This window comes from Helianthus annuus, chromosome 2 (assembly GCF_002127325.2).
Source record: "Helianthus annuus cultivar XRQ/B chromosome 2, HanXRQr2.0-SUNRISE, whole genome shotgun sequence".
In the NCBI taxonomy this organism is placed as follows: domain Eukaryota; kingdom Viridiplantae; phylum Streptophyta; class Magnoliopsida; order Asterales; family Asteraceae; genus Helianthus; species Helianthus annuus.
In genome coordinates, this window is record NC_035434.2 from 131122833 (window position 1) to 131141756 (window position 18924).

At 38.0% G+C, this 18924-nt stretch overlaps 1 protein-coding gene across 1 annotated transcript; it reads right to left on the bottom strand.

Annotated features, from left to right (window-relative positions):
• Positions 1-10107: 10107 nt before the first annotated feature.
• On the bottom strand, positions 10108-11135 carry LOC110882725. The gene is made up of 2 exons (XM_022130673.1): positions 10723-11135; positions 10108-10381 (listed from the first exon to the last, which is right to left on the bottom strand). The coding sequence occupies exons 1-2, from the start codon at positions 11133-11135 to the stop codon at positions 10108-10110; spliced, it is 687 nt and encodes a 228-aa protein (XP_021986365.1).
• Positions 11136-18924: the final 7789 nt, after the last annotated feature.

Below are 18924 nucleotides of genomic sequence, written 5' to 3' on the forward strand. Positions count from 1 at the left end.
TGCTGAGCCAAAGATCGAAGACATCCCTGTCGTAAGGGAATACCCAGGAGTCTTTCCAGAAGACTTGCCTGGCTTGCCACCTCAAAGGCAAGTGGAGTTTCGCATTGACTTAGTTCCAGGCGCTGCGCCTATGGCTAAGGCACCCTATAGACTTGCTCCGTCTGAGATGCAAGAGCTGTCGACACAACTTCAAGAGTTGTTAGACAAGGGTTTTATCCGACCAAGCTTCTCGCCTTGGAGAGCTCCAGTTTTGTTTGTGAAGAAGAAGGACGGTAGCTTCCGTATGTGCATTGACTATAGAGAGCTGAACAAACTGACGATCAAGAATAGGTATCCCCTGCCAAGAATCGATGATCTGTTCGACCAGCTTCAAGGTTCGAGCTTCTATTCAAAGATCGATCTTCGATCTGGATACCATCAGCTACGGATACAGGAGGAGAGTATTCCGAAGACAGCCTTCAGAACTCGATATGGACACTACGAGTTTCTCGTTATGCCATTTGGATTAACAAACGCACCTGCAGTGTTCATGGATTTGATGAACCGAGTTTGTAAGCCATACCTGGATAAGTTCGTGATTGTATTCATCGACGACATCTTGATTTATTCAGAGACGAAGGCTGAGCACGAGCAGCATCTTAGAGCTATTCTAGAGCTGCTGAAGAAAGAACAGTTGTACGCCAAATTCTCTAAGTGTGAGTTTTGGCTGCGAGAAGTGCAATTCCTTGGACACGTGGTGAATGGAGATGGAATCCACGTGGATCCAACCAAGATCGAGGCGATCAAGGATTGGGAAACGCCAAAGACACCAACCGAGATTCGGCAATTCTTGGGTTTGGCTGGCTATTATCGAAGGTTCATCGAGAACTTTTCAAAGATCGCTCAACCGTTGACACTCCTCACGCAGAAGGATAAGAAGTTTGATTGGGGAATCAAACAGGATGAAGCGTTTCAGATATTGAAAGATAAGCTTTGCAACGCGCCAATCTTAGCTCTACCAGAAGGCACTGACGATTTCGTGGTATACTGCGACGCATCGCGTCAAGGATTGGGTTGTGTGTTGATGCAACGTCAAAAGGTTATCGCCTACGCATCACGCCAACTGAAAGTGCACGAAAAGAACTACACCACTCATGATTTGGAGCTAGGCGCAGTGGTTTTTGCCTTAAAGATCTGGAGACACTACCTTTACGGTACAAAGTGTACAATCTTCACAGATCACAAGAGCGTCCAGCATATATTCAATCAGAAGGAGTTGAATATGAGGCAAAGGCGATGGGTCGAGTTGTTGAACGATTACGACTGCGAGATCAAGTATCATCCAGGGAAGGCGAATGTGGTCGCTGATGCCCTAAGTCGTAAAGAGAGAATCAAGCCCATAAGGGTTAGGGCTATGGAAATGATAATTCAAACTGACCTTTCCTCACGCGTTCGTACAGCACAGAAGGAAGCTCTCAAGGAGGGAAACCTTGAGGAAGAATATCTCCGTGGGATGGAGAAGATATTGGTGCCAAACAGGGAAGGAACGTTATGTTTTGAGAAAAGGATTTGGGTTCCTCTGTTTGGTGGTTTAAGAGAAGTTATCTTTGATAAAGCTCACAAGTCGCGGTACTCTATCCACCCTGGAACGGATAAGATGTACCAGGATCTTAAGAATTATTACTGGTGGCCTAGGATGAAGGGCGATGTTGCTATTTACGTGAGCAAATGTTTAACTTGCGCCAAAGTTAAGGCGGAATACCAGAAGCCTTCGGGACTTCTGTAGCAACCAAAAATTCCCCAGTGGAAGTGGGAAGAAATCTCCATGGATTTTATTACGAAGTTGCCAAGGACGCCAAGAGGCCATGACACTATCTGGGTGATAGTGGATCGCTTAACAAAGTCAGCACACTTCTTGCCTATCCGCGAGAAGGATCATACAAGCAAATTGGCTGAAATCTACATGAGAGAGATTGTTACACGCCATGGAGTACCTCTCTCGATTATTTCTGATAGAGACGGGAGGTTCGTATCGAGGATATGGCAATCCTTCCAGGAAGCTTTCGGCTCAAAGCTGAATAAGAGCACAGCTTTTCACCCACAGACCGACGGCCAAAGCGAGCGGACGATTCAGACGTTGGAGGACATGCTGAGAGCATGTGTGATGGATTTAGGCGGTAGCTGGGATAAGCATTTACCCCTGGTTGAATTTTCATACAACAACAGCTACCACACCAGTATTGGTGCCGCGCCATTCGAAGCTTTATACGGACGCAAGTGCAGGTCGCCGCTCTGTTGGTCTGACGCGGGTGATAGACAATTGGTAGGTCCCGATGTAGTTCAGGAAACTACAGATAAGATCGCGCAAATCCGAGATCGCATTAGTGCGGCTCGTGACCGTCAGAAGACCTACGCAGATCTGAAAAGGAAACCTCAGGAGTTTGAGGTTGGGGATATGGTTTTGTTGAAGGTATCACCCTGGAAGGGTGTGGCACGCTTTGGGAAGCGTGGGAAGTTGAATCCGCGCTACATTGGTCCTTTCAAGGTTTTGGAAAGAATTGGGACCGTAGCATACAAGTGGGATCTACCTGCCGAACTGAATAATGTTCACGATACATTTCATGTATCCAATCTAAAGAGAAGTCCAACTCAAGTTAACGTTGCTATTCCTACCGACGAAATTCATATTGATGACACGCTCCACTTCGTTGAAGAACCTGTCGAGGTCACGGATTGGAAAGTGAACAAGACCCGCCGGAGCAGTGTCAAACTCGTCAAAGTTCGCTGGAATGCTAGACATGGTCCGGAGTTCACCTGGGAGCGTGAAGACCAAATGAAGGAAAAATACCCCCACTTATTTCCTGAGAACCCTGCTTCTACAAGCAGAATTTAAAATTTCGGGACGAAATTTATTTAACGGGGGGAGAATGTGACAACCCTCACTAAACCAGGTATCCGTACGACTTAATTAACTATTAATTGTTGCCTAATTACTGTGCTTAACTGAGATTTCTGATAAACTGCTACTTGATTGTTGATACTTGTACATATCTGCATCATACTTTGATTTTTCGTCACTACATTATTTACTTACTGAACTCTAGTGACAAACATGATGCACAGAAGCACAGTAGCATTTGAACGGATAACCTAGTGAACATGCTGATATAGCCAGCATCAGGCAAACACTGCCTCTAAAGGCCTGAATGAGCCAGAAATATTTTACTACACCCGTAGTGTGTGTAGGGATACAAGGGTTGTATAATTGCGTCTCTAGGAATAAGATATAGAGATTGGATGTGCCTAAAACGTACTCTAAGCACGAAACACAGCACTTTTATCAACACACTAGCTTCTAGCTAATTAATAAAGTGCCAAAATATGAGGAAATATTCCTGACACTTTGCAGAATAAATTGTGTCGCTAAAAATATTAATTACGACGCTTAAAGGATTACTTAAGAACTTTAACGGATTACTATCCAACCGAACAACCGGATTATACCCGGAACATAAAAATATTGCCAGAAATATTGTTAGCCTTTTTCTGAGCCAGTTAGGGTCCCTGATTACCCTAACACCCGCTTTATAACGCGTCAAACAACTAACGGGGTTAATCTCTAGAAGTAACCAACTTTATGTAACTGAACTCTAACTGAACAATCAAGATCCAACCGAGTACCCCCCCCCTTTGGGCCGGTTTCATCCTAATGGAACTAGGAGTACACCTTTTTGAATATTATATTAGATTTCGTGGATATCTAGAGACATAAGAAACCGTTGGACGATGATCAAGTTTTTGTCTATAAAATGCACACATAACCCACAAGACTTGTCATCCACATTTCACCAACATTTTCTACTCTCTCCCTCTTGCTCCCTTCTCGGCCGTAACCCCCCACCCTCAACCATCCATCTTTCGGTTCTTGTCTTGCCATTCCAAGCTTATACAAGTGTCGAGGATCACGTACGAGGAAGCTTGAAGCAAGCGGAAGTTAAAGGACCTCGTTCATTTGCTTTTATCCACGCCATTTTCGACTAGATTCTTCCCTAGCCCCGAGCTAGAGGTATAATGTTTAAAACTCGCTCTTGATCGTTTCTAAAGTGGTTAAAATGATTTTTAACGGTTAAAAGTCGGAAACCCATCTTTTAAATCTTTAAAGGCTACTAAAACTCGAATATCGTTGGATAAAAGGTCATGTCTTGTGTAAAAGTTGTAGTAATTGAATATGTTGTTTATTGAGGCCCGATCTACGATGTGGTGGCTCTTATCATCGTTTAATCCCGACTTTGTTAAGATCGTGTATCTTAACATAAGCTTGTTTCTGTCGGTACGAGGGTTAAAAGGTGAAACTCCACCACACGGGAAACATGAACTTGTGTAAAAGTATTTTGACTTGTAAAATAGTATTTAAAACAAGCCGATCTACGTATGTACAAGTGGTATATTCGTAGAACCAAGTGTCGAGAAAATCATGTTTTATAAAAGTTGGATGACATGTTAACAAATATGATTTTTACAAACTACAAGTGTATAAACACTTGTGAAACGAAGGATCCGATAAAATAACAATTTTTACAAAAGTTGTCGGGAAGTTGTAAAAATGATTTGTTCCAAAAACGGGGTTTTTACAAGACTAAACTATTTTATACATAGATCCACTAAACATAAGGTGATCTACACTATGACTTTCGGAAAAATTACAAGTTCATGTAATAATGTGATGTTACATACTAGTCTACAAGTTTAATGTATTGAAACTGGTTTGAAGTATCGGAAATTGATTAGTTGATTTAAAGAAATTGTTGAAGTGATTTTGTAAAAGAAAATGATATGCTTGAAAGCGTGGCCACCTCCAGTTACAGGGGAAACTCTGGCGAAATTTTTCTAAAAATCTAACACTTAGAATCATTTACAAGTGTTAAACTATTTTGATATGTTTTCAAAATATATTTCGCCACGACTTTATTTACAAATATTCGGAGGTGGGATTTTCATAAAAAACTAAACGTGATAAATATTTATTCAATAAATATATTTTTCACCACACTGTTTATGGTTATTTTGTGAAAATATATAAATATTATTTTTAGAGTAAAAAAATAATATTTACAAACTTTGTCGAACCCAAAATAATACCAACGCCTACACGACAAACATATAAGTTACAACGGTAATTACTATTACCACTAAATCGCCAAAACGTAACTTACGCTTTATACGGAAATATTCATAAACGCGTATGTTGTCAACATATTATTTTTGAAAGTATTACACGAAGAGAAAATATATTATTTTTGAGAAAAATAATTATATTTTGGAATGAGAAATAAAATATATTAAGTGAGACTTAATATTATAACACGCATGTATTAATTCCCCCATCCTTGGGAAGGAGATTTTCTACCAAGTATATACGCGGAACGGTTGTCTAACTGTTTCCCGAAAATGTAAACTATAAAGCTAAGGCACGGCCATCCGTCTAATAGAATTAGCACATGTAGGTCGCTGCGCAGCAGTTGGATATTTGGATTACTTGGTATTGTGACGCACTCACTGTGAGTTCATGTCCCCCTTTTCTCTTAACTGTTTTCAGTTTTCTAAAACTGCGGGGGTGAAATACATGTTACAATGATTATGAATATGATTATACACGGTATGATTAGCGTAAGGAGGTTTGTTACTTAGATCATGTGAGTGGGTAGGCAGAAACTTGAGGCCATTAATCCTCGTAGTAGGACCGAGGGACAGGAGGGGTAGATCTATCTGGGTGTAGCGAGCCCAGCCCCAGGTCCAACTGAACAGACCTCGGGGTGACTTAGTGCCCGACGCATAAATCCGCTAGGTTTGAGTCATCCCTACTTGCACTTCACACATATCAATGGCCTTGCAAACCATTGGTGATCTCTTTTTCCTTATTTGCTACATACCAGGTTTTTTATAAAGATAAAGGTTTATATACTCACTTTCGCATGAACTCGCTCAACATTATTGTTGATTTTCAACTTACATGTATTTCAGGAAATTAACGATCTGGCGCGGTATGGCTTGTTTTCCGCTGCATTAGGCCCGAGGTCATCCAGGGTTCGAGGCTTGTGACTCTTTCCTGGACAAGTCACAGTCCCTGAACCATGTTTACTTTAAGTTTGCATTTGTAATGTTTAGACAAGTTATGGTTGTTGGGTGTTAACCCGTTAAGACAATGTTTAATATTTTTATTATCAATGGATGATCTTGCATATTTTTAATTCATATAGCTTGTTATGATTAAGCTATGGTATTAAGAAGTCACACCAAATTAACCACGCTTCCGCAAAGCCAGGGTGTGACATATTGATCTGGGAATTTGAATGGGCTTAGGCTACGGTGAATTTTAGATTTTATTGGTTTATTATCTGGGCTTGATCCAAACATGAAACTAGAAAAATATCGAACTGAAAACAAGACCCAACAAGAACTAATCTGGTCACAACTCACATCATAACATATATTATGTTGTATTTGATAAAAATTGATGGAAATCTATAAGAATTGATGGAAATCTTTGTTGAATGTTTAGGAGTAATCCATCGATCACCATATAATACAATTACAAGAGTACATATAATATACATATGTTAACTGCCATATGTTAACTGCTAAGTGGTTGTTTGGGGAAGTTGGTATATCTGGTTTTATAACACTCCCCCTCAGATATACATTACTTGTTCATTATACACTATTAACAACATGCTTCAAGATGATGTTAAATCGATACTTCAAGACCTATGAGATAAACTGATACTACAGGACCAGTTATGCTGCCTCGTTAAAAACCTTGCTAAGAAAACCAAATGGGACAAAACTTAGTCAAGGAAAAGAGTACAGCGTGTATAATGTTCCCCCTCAATTTAAGTAACGTCTTTTAATCTACGAAGCCCTATCTCATGTGATAACTGCTCGAAACTGCTTCTAGGTAACAATTTTGTGAACAGGTCTGCTAGATTTTCACTTGACTTGATCTGACGAACATCGATTTCCCCTTCCTTTTGTAAGTCATACGTTGAGAAGAACTTTGGTGAGATGTGCTTTGTTCTATCACCTTTAATGTAGCCTTCTCTTATTTGTGCTATGCAAGCATCGTTGTCTTCATAGATAATCGTCGGTTCTTTCTTGATTTGTTCTAATCCGCATGCTTCTTGTATATGATTGATCATTGATCTCAACCACACGCATTCTCGACCAGCATCATACAATGCTATCAATTCGGCATGATTTGATGATGTTGCTGTAAGTGTTTGCTTAGTCGATTTCCAAGAAATTGTTGTGCCACCGTATGTGAATACATAACCTGTCTGAGATTTTGCTTTGTGAGGATCTGATAGATATCCTGCATCAGCATACCCAACCAGTTGGGAATTTTGATCTTTCTGATAGAAAAGTCCTACGTCTTGTGTCCCACAAATGTACCGGAATATATGTTTTACACCATTCCAGTGTCTACATGTTGGATTTGAAGTGTATCTCGCTAGTACATGAACTGCAAATGCAATGTCAGGTCTTGTGTTATTTGCGAGGTACATAAGGGCACCGATCGCGCTTAAGTACGGTACTTCCGGACCAAGTACTTCTTCGCCTTTTTCTTGAGGGCAATAAGGATCCTTGTGTGGATCTAGCGGTCGGACAACCGCTAAACGGATGTGCTTTATCCATGTTGAAACGTAGTAACATCTTCTGGATGTAGTTTGATTGATGGACAAATGTACCATTGCACAGATACTCAAATTGTAGTCTGATGCATAATTTTTTCATACCAAGATCTTTCATTTCAAATTCCTTCTTTAATAACTAAGCAACTTTCTCTATCTCTTCAGGAGATCTGATGATGTTGATATCATCAACATGGACTGCTATTATAGTGAAATTTGAGAGTGATCTTTTAATAAAGACACATGGACTGATTACATCATACTTGTATCCTTCTTTTTTGAGATATTCACTAAGTCGATTGTACCACATACGACCAGATTGTTTGAGACCATATAAAGATCTCTGGAGCTTTATAGAACACATATCTCGAGGTGTTGATTTTAATACTTCAGGCAATTTTAATCCTTTAAGGATTTTCATGTAGATGTCATTTTCAAGTGTCCCGTATAAGTATGCGGTAACGACATCCATTAGTCTCATATGAAGTCCTTCAGAGATTGTGAGGCCGATTAGGAACCTAAGGGTTATCGTATCCACTACAGGGGAATACGTTTCCTCATAATCAACTCCTGGGATTTGGGAAAACCCTTGCGCTACAAGTCGAGCCTTATATCGTACAATCTCATTCTTTTCATTTCTCTTTATTGCAAACACCCATTTATAACCTACTGGTTTTGACGTCTATGGGTGTTCGGACTACAGGTCCGAAAACATGTCGCTTCTCGAGCGAATTCAATTCAGCGTTTATGGCTTCTTGCCATCTTGTCCAATCATTTCTGTGCATGCACTCTTCTAAAGTTTTAGGTACGTAATCATTTTCATTGATTACATCCGTTGCTATAGCATATGCGAATATATCATCACACGTGATTTATTCTGGTTCCACATTGTACTATCTTGTACATAATTAATAGAGATCTCATTTTCGTTCGTTACTGGAGTTTCTTTTGAAACTTCATTTTCCTCTGGAATCGAAGTTGTCACTTCTGGGACATTTACCTCTACCAGGGTTTCATTTAAAATCTTTTGTGAGTTTTCACCAACTGCGTTACTTTGCTCTTTTCGTTTCCGTGGGTTTTTGTCTTTGGAACCGATTGGTCTCCCACGCTTTCGTTGTATGGTAATCTCTTCTGGGATTACTTTAATTCGAGCAGGTGCATTTGATGCTGGTACATGTGACTTTGTCACTCTATTCGTGTATGTGAATGCATCTGGTAATTCATTCGCTATTCTTTGCAAATGTATAATCGTTTGGAGTTCATATTCACATTGACCACTTCGGGGGTCGAGATTTTATAGCGATGACGCATTCCACGTTATTTCTTGTGTTACCGGTCTTTCTTTGTTCTTATCTCCCCCTAAGACTGGGAACATCGTTTCATCAAAATGACAGTCAACATACCGTGCTGTAAACATGTCTCCCGTCATTGGTTCTAAATATTTTATTATGGACGGGGAGTTAAAACCAATATAGATACCCAGTCTTCTTTGGGGTCCCATTGTAGTACATTGTGGTGGCGGTATTAGTACGTATACCGCACAACCAAAAATTCTAAGGTGGGACAAACTTGGTTCTCGTCCGGAGACCAGTTGCAATGGGGAGTATTCATGATCAGCAGTTGGTCTCAATCTAATCAGTGCAGCGGCATGCAAAATAGCATGTTCCCATGCAGAAGATGGTAGTTTACATCTCATTAAAAGTGGTCTAGCAATTAGTTGTAATCTTTTAATCAAAGATTCAGCTAAACCGTTTTGTGTGTGAATATGAGGTACTGAATGTTCAACATTGATCCCGATTAACATACAATAGTCGTTAAACGCTTGCGATGTGAACTCTCACGCATTATCCATCCGGATGTTTTTAATTTGATTGTCGGGGAAATTGGCTCTCAATTGTATGATTTGAGCTAAAAGTCGGGCAAATGCTACATTTCGAGTAGCTAAAAGGCTCACATGTGACCACCTTGAGGATGCGTCAATTCAGACCAAGAAATAGCGGAATGGTCCACACGGAGGATGAATAGGCCCACAAATATCCCCTTGGATTCTTTCCGAAAATGAGGGGGTTTCATGTATTAGCTTAGTTTGTGTGGGGCGAGTTATAAGTTTGCCTAGAGAGCATGCTGCACATGATAAATCTTGTGGTAGCAAAACTTTTAAATTTTTAAGAGGGTGCCCGCTTGCGCTTTTGATTATTCGTCTCATCATTATGCTACCAGGGTGACCTAGACGGTCATGCCATATATTGAATGTGTCTTTATCTAACAGCTTTTGGTTACTCACCATGTATGATTCGATAGGATTGATATTAGTACAATATAATCCAGAGGATAAGGCTTCTAATTGTTCAACAATGGTTTCTTGGCCATTTTTGTTCGAAGTAATTTGAAGATATTCAATATTATTTTCAGATATTATTTTTAGGTGGTAACTGTTTCTTCAAATATCTTTAAAGCTAAGTAAATTTCTTCTGGATTTACTAGAAAATAATGCATTATCAATAGTTAATTGGGTACCCGAAGATAATATTATGTGTGCTCTACCGGAGCCTTCGATAAGGTTACTGACACCAGATATAGTACCAATCGGTGTCTCTGCCGGAGACAACTCAGAGAAAATTTTCATATCTTTGAGAATAGTGTTAGTACTACCGCTATCTACCAAACATTCATCACCAATAATAGCTCTGCTAGAGCTGGTATACATATTTCTTCTAGAAATAATAAAACACGTTAAATATAAGAAATTGCATGTTTGAGTATGATAAAAAAAATCATACAACTATGAATCAAACATCACTAAGTTTTAAATGAAACATAATATTAGTTTCAACAAAAATACCGCAAACAAATGAAACAAAATCAAAACAAGGAAAAGAAAAAAAAACATTAAATAATGGGTCGCATTTACTGATTTTGTACATGGAGCTTGTTATTTTGTTCCGCGACCAAAAAACATGGTATTAGATCAGTATATTTTGTAAATTTACGTTCTCTGTAATACTGCGCGAGGAGCATGTTTGATGTATGGAACGTTGAGAAAGTTTTCTCTAACATGTCTTTATCGGTGATTTGTTCACCGCATAATTTAAACTTAGAGGTGATGCGGAAAAGGGCAGAGTTGTACTCACTAACAGTTTTATGATCTCGTAGCCTTAAGTGAGCCCATTCACAGTGAGTTTTAGAGAGTAAGACCAACTTCAGGTGGTCAAATCGTTCTTGAATGTTTTTACATAACTCGAGAGGGTCCTCGACAGTATGGTATTCCCTCTTCAGGTCTTCATCAAGATGATGACGGAGGAATGCCATTGCTTTAGCTTTTTCTTGAAGGGAGGTTTTATTCCCATCAATGACCGTCTCCTCTAGACTCTTTGCTTCTAAATGAGTTTTAGCATCAAGAGTCCACGAGAGATAGTTGTTGCCCGAGATTTCAAGTGCAACGAATTCAAGCTTTGACAAGTTTGACATTTTATTCGAATCGTGTATAAAATGTATATTGTATGAGAACTTCAGGTTCTTGTTAGTGAAAAGTGCGGGTTATACAGCATAAAGAGTGTGCTGTATAATCGAAAAGGAATTTAAAAATGTTTGTATAAATCTCATATTGTGTAATTTGAACCGTATAAAATTATGAATGTAAATCTCAGAATGCGTAAATAAATGAGAACCATGTACTATTTTGAGAAAGAGTTGTGTGCATATGAAGATGCGATTTGTAAGGGATATATTGACTTTGATTATGGTTATTATTATTATTATTATTATTATTATTATTATTATTATTATTATTATTATAAGAATTTAAAAAAAAATTCTAGAGAATAGGTTAAGTACGGTACGGATAACGTGATAGAAATTGATGGAAATCTATAAGAATTGATGGAAATCTTTGTTGAATGTTTAGGAGTAATCCATCAATCACCATATAATACAATTACAAGAGTACATATAATATACATATGTTAACTGCCATATATTAACTGCCAAGTGGTTGTTTGGGGAAGTTGGTATATCTGGTTTTATAACAGTATTAAGTTTTTTAATATCACCATTTTAACCAAACACATTATTCGCATTGTGTCATCTTATAATATGTTTTTATCATCCTATTTAACATGAATCGTGAATAAATATATGTGAATAGACAAGCCAATTTAATCGATTTTTGTGAGACAGCATAAAGGAACCGAGTCAACCTAAGGGACACATATTTATCCATATTTGCTTCATTTTATTACATCCTGAAGATGATCCGTTTATAGGTTAACCCAAACAACATGTTCATAATCTGTTTACTAAACCTTATTATTTTATGATTGGGTTCATATCTATATTATTGGTTCGGTGTTACAAAGTATGTTAAATTAGGTTGTATATGTAGGTGAAATATGAGGGATATCTTTTGGAGAAGTATGGGGAGAAAAGTAGCCAACACCGAGAACTTGACAAAGTATATGGGTTAAGCAATGTTAAGAATGATTTTAACGTTTAACATCACGGCAAACAAGACCAAGAGGTATGTTTATTTTTTTAAGTTTGGTTCAAGGCTAATGTTGATTTGAAATTGATCTAATATTTTGTGCAAACATGTTTAAACTCAAATATTGACCTCATTTTTCCATTCAATCATTTCTCAGTCAATAATAGTCAATAATATGTTAATTTTTGTATGGATATTATTGAAAATAGGCGATTTGACCTTAGAAGTCAAACTGATTTTTTTTCTTTATTCTATAATTGTATAAGCAGCTAATTAGTTTTATAAATTGTGATTATGCTGGTCATTAATATTTCACTTTACATTGGTTTTATTAGATCGAAAGGTTGAACGTGATTATCCAAGATATAGTTAAAGAAAAAAAGAAAGGTTGAACGATATTATTGCGGGATTGGTAGTGAAAAAAGAGAGAGATAAGGCGGAGAAAGAGGATATGAATGTAAGAATGACAAACATTGAAGCGATGCTAAAAGCTAGGTTTCAAAACGCATAATCATTGACTTAGGTTTCTAAACGTATAAACACTTTATTTTGAATAGGTATTTTGTTATGATAACTTTGGTATTTGATGTTTTAAGTGGAATGTTTTTTATAATTGTGAAAATTTGATAATATGTAAATTTTAAAATTGATATTATTTGCATGTTAAAATAGAAAATGGCTATAATTAATAAAAGTTGCGACCGCAAAAACGGTCGCACTTTTTCAAAAGGCAAGCAGTTGCAAAACAATCGCAATTTGTAAAAGGCATGCGGTCGGAAAACAATCGCAGTTTGTAAAAGGCATGCGGTCGGAATACGGTCGCATCACGACCGTCGCAACCAAAGTCCCACAAAACCAAGAGGAGTCGCAATATTTGTGACCATTATTAAAGTCGCAAAACCCGGGTCACAAAAGATAGCAGCAGTCGCAAGTTAGTCGGAGTAGAGCATTTGTGACGGGTGTTTTTCTGATCGCAGTTCCGGTCGGAAAACAGTCGCAACAGGACAATTGCGACTGGTTTGCGACCAAAATTGCGGTCGGAAAAACCTAGATTTCTAGTAGTGAATCCGAACTAGTCCACTTTTGGCCGATAATAGTATGCGTTAAATATAGCTTAACGGAGTTAAGTTTTTTTCCGAATTACAAACTGATGTTTTAGGGCTTCTGATTTGAATAAGGATACGAGTTGATTGATGTAAAATTTACCTTGAAATACTGCCCAAACAACGAAAACGTTGTTCAATTCGAGTGTTTAAACTTCTAATTAACAAAAATCAAAAGCATCGTTTCGAGGTAAGTTTTACATAAATCGACTCGTATCCTCATTCTGATCAAAATCCATAAAACATCAGTTTGTAATTCGGAAAAAAGCTTAACTCCATTAAGCTATTTTTAACGGCGGACCATTATCGGTCAAAAGTGGATCAGTTCCGATTATTATCGGCCAATAACTGAGTTGGGATTATTATCGGCTAAGTTAAGAAAGCTGGGATTATTTAAATCTAATTTTTCCTAAATTATAATAACAATAGAACTATATATATAGTTATATCAATTGATTAAACGAGTCATTTTCCCAAAGAAAATTTTAAAGAACTTTCCGTTTTGTTACAAGATTTGACTAAAGGCTCAAACTATCTATACACCCTATCTGCCTATTTGCATACCATCTGACCCGTATGGGCCTATATGGGGCGTATAGGGTTACATCAAACTCAGTGTCTGGCTCATGTTAGTTCTGGTTTGTCTGCTTCTATACGTCGCGTATAGGCCTATACGTGGCGTATAGGATCCCTCTTATAGGTCTCATATATGACTGATGCCCCATATATGGCACGTGTAGGCCAATATGGGGCGTATATAAGGTTTTTTTAGAAACATTTTATACAATATTAATCGTTTTAGCAAACTTTTATAAAAATTTTAGTTTTTTTACAAACATTTTATACAATATTAGTTTTTTTACAAACATTTTATACAATATTAATTGTATTGTATCATATAGTATAGTATAAGTCTCGTATAAGCATCGTATAATTAATATTAGTGATATTATAATTAATGTGAGTTTTTTATAATTAATATTAGTGTTATTGATATTAATATGAGTTTTTTATAATTAATATTAGTGTTATTGATATTAAAAAGATAAAACCAAAAAAAATAAAAACATACGCCGCATATAGGGCTAGACTGAGCGTCTAGTGTAATCCAAAAGACCATTATAGCCCTGTTTTGCCCCCAGTCTAGCCCTAACTCAGGGGTAAAATGGTCTTTTTTGTCTATACTCCCCGTACAGGCCTAGACTGGGCGTTTAGTGTGGTCTAAAAGACCATTATAGCTCTGTTTTGCCCCAGTCTAACCTTAACTCAGGGGTAAAATGGTCTTTTTTGTCTATACGCCCCGTATAGGCCTATACGGGTCATATAAGACAAAATATGACATAATCAGAGATTTTCTTGGAAATTAAAAAAAGGTTATACGCAACGTCTAAACCTATACGAGACATATATGAGGTGTGTGAATAGGTACTCAGTTGTGTGAATATGTAGACCCATTAAATATCAAAAATCATTCTACAAAATTCCACATATCTTATCTTCTCCATACTATTCTTTATTGTACGTGATTGTGTGTGTCTGAAGGGGGCCTGTACCAACAGTTTCCATATGTTTGCATCTTCTAAACACATGAACCGAGCTCACATGTGGAAACCCATTTCATATAGTATGTGACTGTGAACACATGTAGAAATGGGTATCGGTACCGAAAATACACGATACGGTACCGGTAAAAACCAGTAAATACCGGTACCTTATTGAAATACTTCGGTTCAAGAAATTCAGTATTGGTACCTGGTACCATTTGCTCTCTCTTGTTCAAGCAGTACATGTGAAAATTAGGGAGATTGGAACAAATGAAGAAAATCATTTTGTTTCGAATAGCATTCATATTAACTATTTTCCGACAACTTATCGACTGAGCATCCGTCACAAAAATGTTTCACACCTACAAATGCTTGAAAATACAAAACAATTTGCAAAATAATTTCCATCAACAAATGCCTGAAAATAAAAAAAAAACAATTCATACTAACAAACTCACTGGAAATTTTATCTAAATTTTGTATTAAGAATTAGGGACGAATAAAACGGCTCATAGCCTAATGATATCAATGTGTATTAGGCTTTTCAGTAAGTGAGTGATTGAAGGACTCATGGCATTATAGCCTAGTGGTATATTGGTGGTGGGATAATGCGTATGACCAATTGGTCATGGGTTCGATTCCCACAAAGGGGGTTTTTCCCAGATTTATTGGGTTTCCTCCTGAATTGGTATATAGGCATTATTACCTAGTGGAGATGGATATGATCGGGTGGTTCTGCTGGTGACACGATGATACTCCAGTGATCCGTCAGTGATCCAAAATTTGCCGTTCAAAAAAAAAAAAAAAAAAGTAAGTGATTGAAGGTTTAAGGTTTAAGTGATTGAAAGTATTGAAAAATTAAACATTAAGTCAATGAGCCTCGAAGGGTTGAAAAAAGTTAAGCGAAACATGACAACTAATACTGAAAAAAAAAATATTGAAAAATGAAACATTAAGTCAATGCCTGGTAAGGTATTTCTAATTAAATATTCCTCAAAACATGATAATGTATCTATCTAAAATATAGAAAAATCAACAACTTTGTTCCAACAATTTGTCCAATTCGTAGGTAGGTTGATATCCGATAATAAACTTTGTTTCTTAATTTACTAATCCAATCATGCATTTGCATATTTTAAACAAAATTCTCCAGCTATTTTATGGTGTCATTCCATCTATAAATACCTATATTTCCAGTGGCAAGTTTCTTCATCCCCAGACGGACAGCAAAATCTTTTATTCCCTCAAGAAGTGACAGTATTGGGGCGCTACATAACTTATGCTTTAACGTGTTAAAGGCTTCTTCTTGTTTAGGTCCCCAATTAAACTTAGAGGCTTTCTGGGTTAGTGTGGTTAATGGTGTTGCAATCTTTGAGAAGTCTTGAATAAACCTTCTATAGTATCCTGCTAACCCCAGAAATCTTCTGATTTCAGTGGGATTCTTCGGTACTTCCCATTTCTTAATGGCCTCGATCTTTGCAGGGTCAACTTGTATTCCACATTCATTTATCACGTGGCCTAGGAATTGCACCTCATGTATCCAAAATTCACACTTAGAGAACTTTGCATAGAGTTTTTCTTTCTTGAGCAATTCAAGGACTGCTCTTAGGTGTTGTTCATGTTCTACCTCGTTCTTAGAGTAGATAAGGATATCGTCAATAAAAACGATCACAAACTTATCGAGGTAAGGTTTACAAACCCTGTTCATGAGATCCATGAACACTGCAGGTGCGTTGGTCAATCCAAATGGCATTACTAAAAATTCATAATGACCATACCTAGTCCTAAAGGCAGTCTTAGGTATGTCTTCTGGTGCAACTTTCACTTGGTGGTATCCAGACCTCAAGTCTATTTTAGAGAAATAGCTTGCCCCTTGTAATTGATCAAACAAGTCGTCGATCCTAGGCAAAGGGTATTTATTCTTTATAGTGGCTTTATTCAAGTCTCTATAATCGATGCACAGGCGCATCGTCCCATCTTTCTTCTTGACAAACAATATGGGTGCTCCCCATGGTGACGAACTAGGTTGGATAAACCCCTTGTCAAGCAACTCTTGTAGTTGCTTCTTGAGTTCTTGCATTTCTATCGGGGCTAGTCTGTACGGCGACTTAGCAATCGGTGATGTACCGCGAACTAGGTCAATGCGAAACTCAACCTGTCTATCCGATGGTAGTCCCGGGAGCTCATCGGGAAACACTTCGGGGTATTCTCGTACTACTGGCACGTCCTCGACCTTCTGCTTTTCTGTAGTGTTTACGACATATGCTAAAAAGGCAACATACCCTTTCCTTAGGCATTTATGTGCTTGTGCTATCGTGATGAGGTTCTTAGTCTTGTCAGTGCGGTCTCCCGATACAGTTAGTTGTTTGCCGTTGGGTAATCGGAGTCGGACGATCCTTTTGTCACATATAATTTCCGCATGATATGGTGTCAACCAGTCCATTCCTATGACTATATCGAATTCTCCAAGTTCCATAGGCATTAGGTCTATCGGGATAACATGGTTGTTTAAGCTTATTTTACAATTCTTAACTATGTCAACTATCTCTCTTTGACTTCCATCAGCCATTTCTACTGTAAAGGTATGATCTAGGGTTTGGGACGCCTGGTTCAAGTAAGGTCTAAAGGTAGTCTACACTAGACTTCTATTTGCACCGGTATCAAATAACACACGCGCATATACATCATTTATGAGATACGTACCCGTGATAACGTCTGTATTGGTCTTGGCTTCTTCCGTGGTGAGTACAAATGCCCGCCCTTTTGGCTGATTTGGTTGTGTCCTATCATTTCTTTTAAGTTCGGGACATTCAGATCTCATGTGGTTAGGGTCTCCACATTTGAAACACTTCTTCTTTTCCTTGCATTCTTGAAGAGCATGACCCGTCTTTTTACAATTTGGACAAGGAAAACGACATTCCCCCGTATGAAAGCGTTTGCAAATTGACATTGAGGAAATGTTTTAGGCCTTTTAAAGTTGTTATTCCGGGTCTCCCCCTTTCTTTCTTCCCACTTTCTTTTTGGTGCGGGAGATTCAGCCTGCCGCAGAATCATCTCGGCAGCCATGACGGCGCCAGCCTCAATAGTTTCTGCAAAAGTCTTGGGGGATTTGGATTTGATAAACACCCTCATTTCAGAGGGTAGACCCCAAATAAACCTATTGATCAGTTGTTCCTCAGTCAATGCTAAATAAGAAACCAGTCGAGATATGTCGTTGAAACGAGAAACATACTCTCGATAGGTTTTATTTCCCATTTTTAACTGAAAGAATTCTACTTCCAATTGCTCGGTCTCACTGGGAGGACAATACTTAGCAAGAAACTTATGAATAAACTCCTCCCACTTCATCTCCTTAACCTTTTCTTTTCCCTCTGTTCGGACAACAATGTTCCACCAGTGAAGGGCTTCAGCTTCAAACATATGTACGGCGAACCGTACTTTGTTGCGGTCATCACACTCACATATGTCTAATACTGACTCCATTCTGTTGAGCCAGTCTTGAGCTTCTAGTGCTCCCTTTCTTCCGTCAAAGTATTGAGGTTTGCAGGACATGAAGTGCTTATAAGTACATAACTTTGCTTTGGAATATTCACCTTTTCCTTCTAGTGGCGTGGTTGCAATAGTGTTTTTCCTTTCGCCCATTCCTTCCCTTTGTACTGGCGTGGAGGTTGCTGAGCTTTCTTCATGTCGTTCTCCAGATTGGTTAACATTACCGGTTTGTGCATTCTTCATTACCTTAGCCACTTCCACAGCTATATTGTGGATATCCTCAGTATTTAGACGCATGCTTGTACTAGACCGGGACCTGACACTATGAGAGGGAGTTCGAGTCCTATAAGAACTTTCCTCTCCCCTTCTGTTATTCTGATTATTTCTAGACCCTTGTTCATCTCTATGTTCAGACATTGTCTCTTTCCTATAAGAATATGAGTATAAAGAGTTACTAGTATGTATGATACATCATTATAATATAACAACTATATACATCACATAGATATATATATATACGTGTATATATATATATATATCACATAGAATGGCATAACATAGTTTACTTCTTCTAGCGTCACTCAACTGACTATGCAAGTACTTTTCCTGAGTACATGTTATTTGTCCTAGTCTGAGTGTGC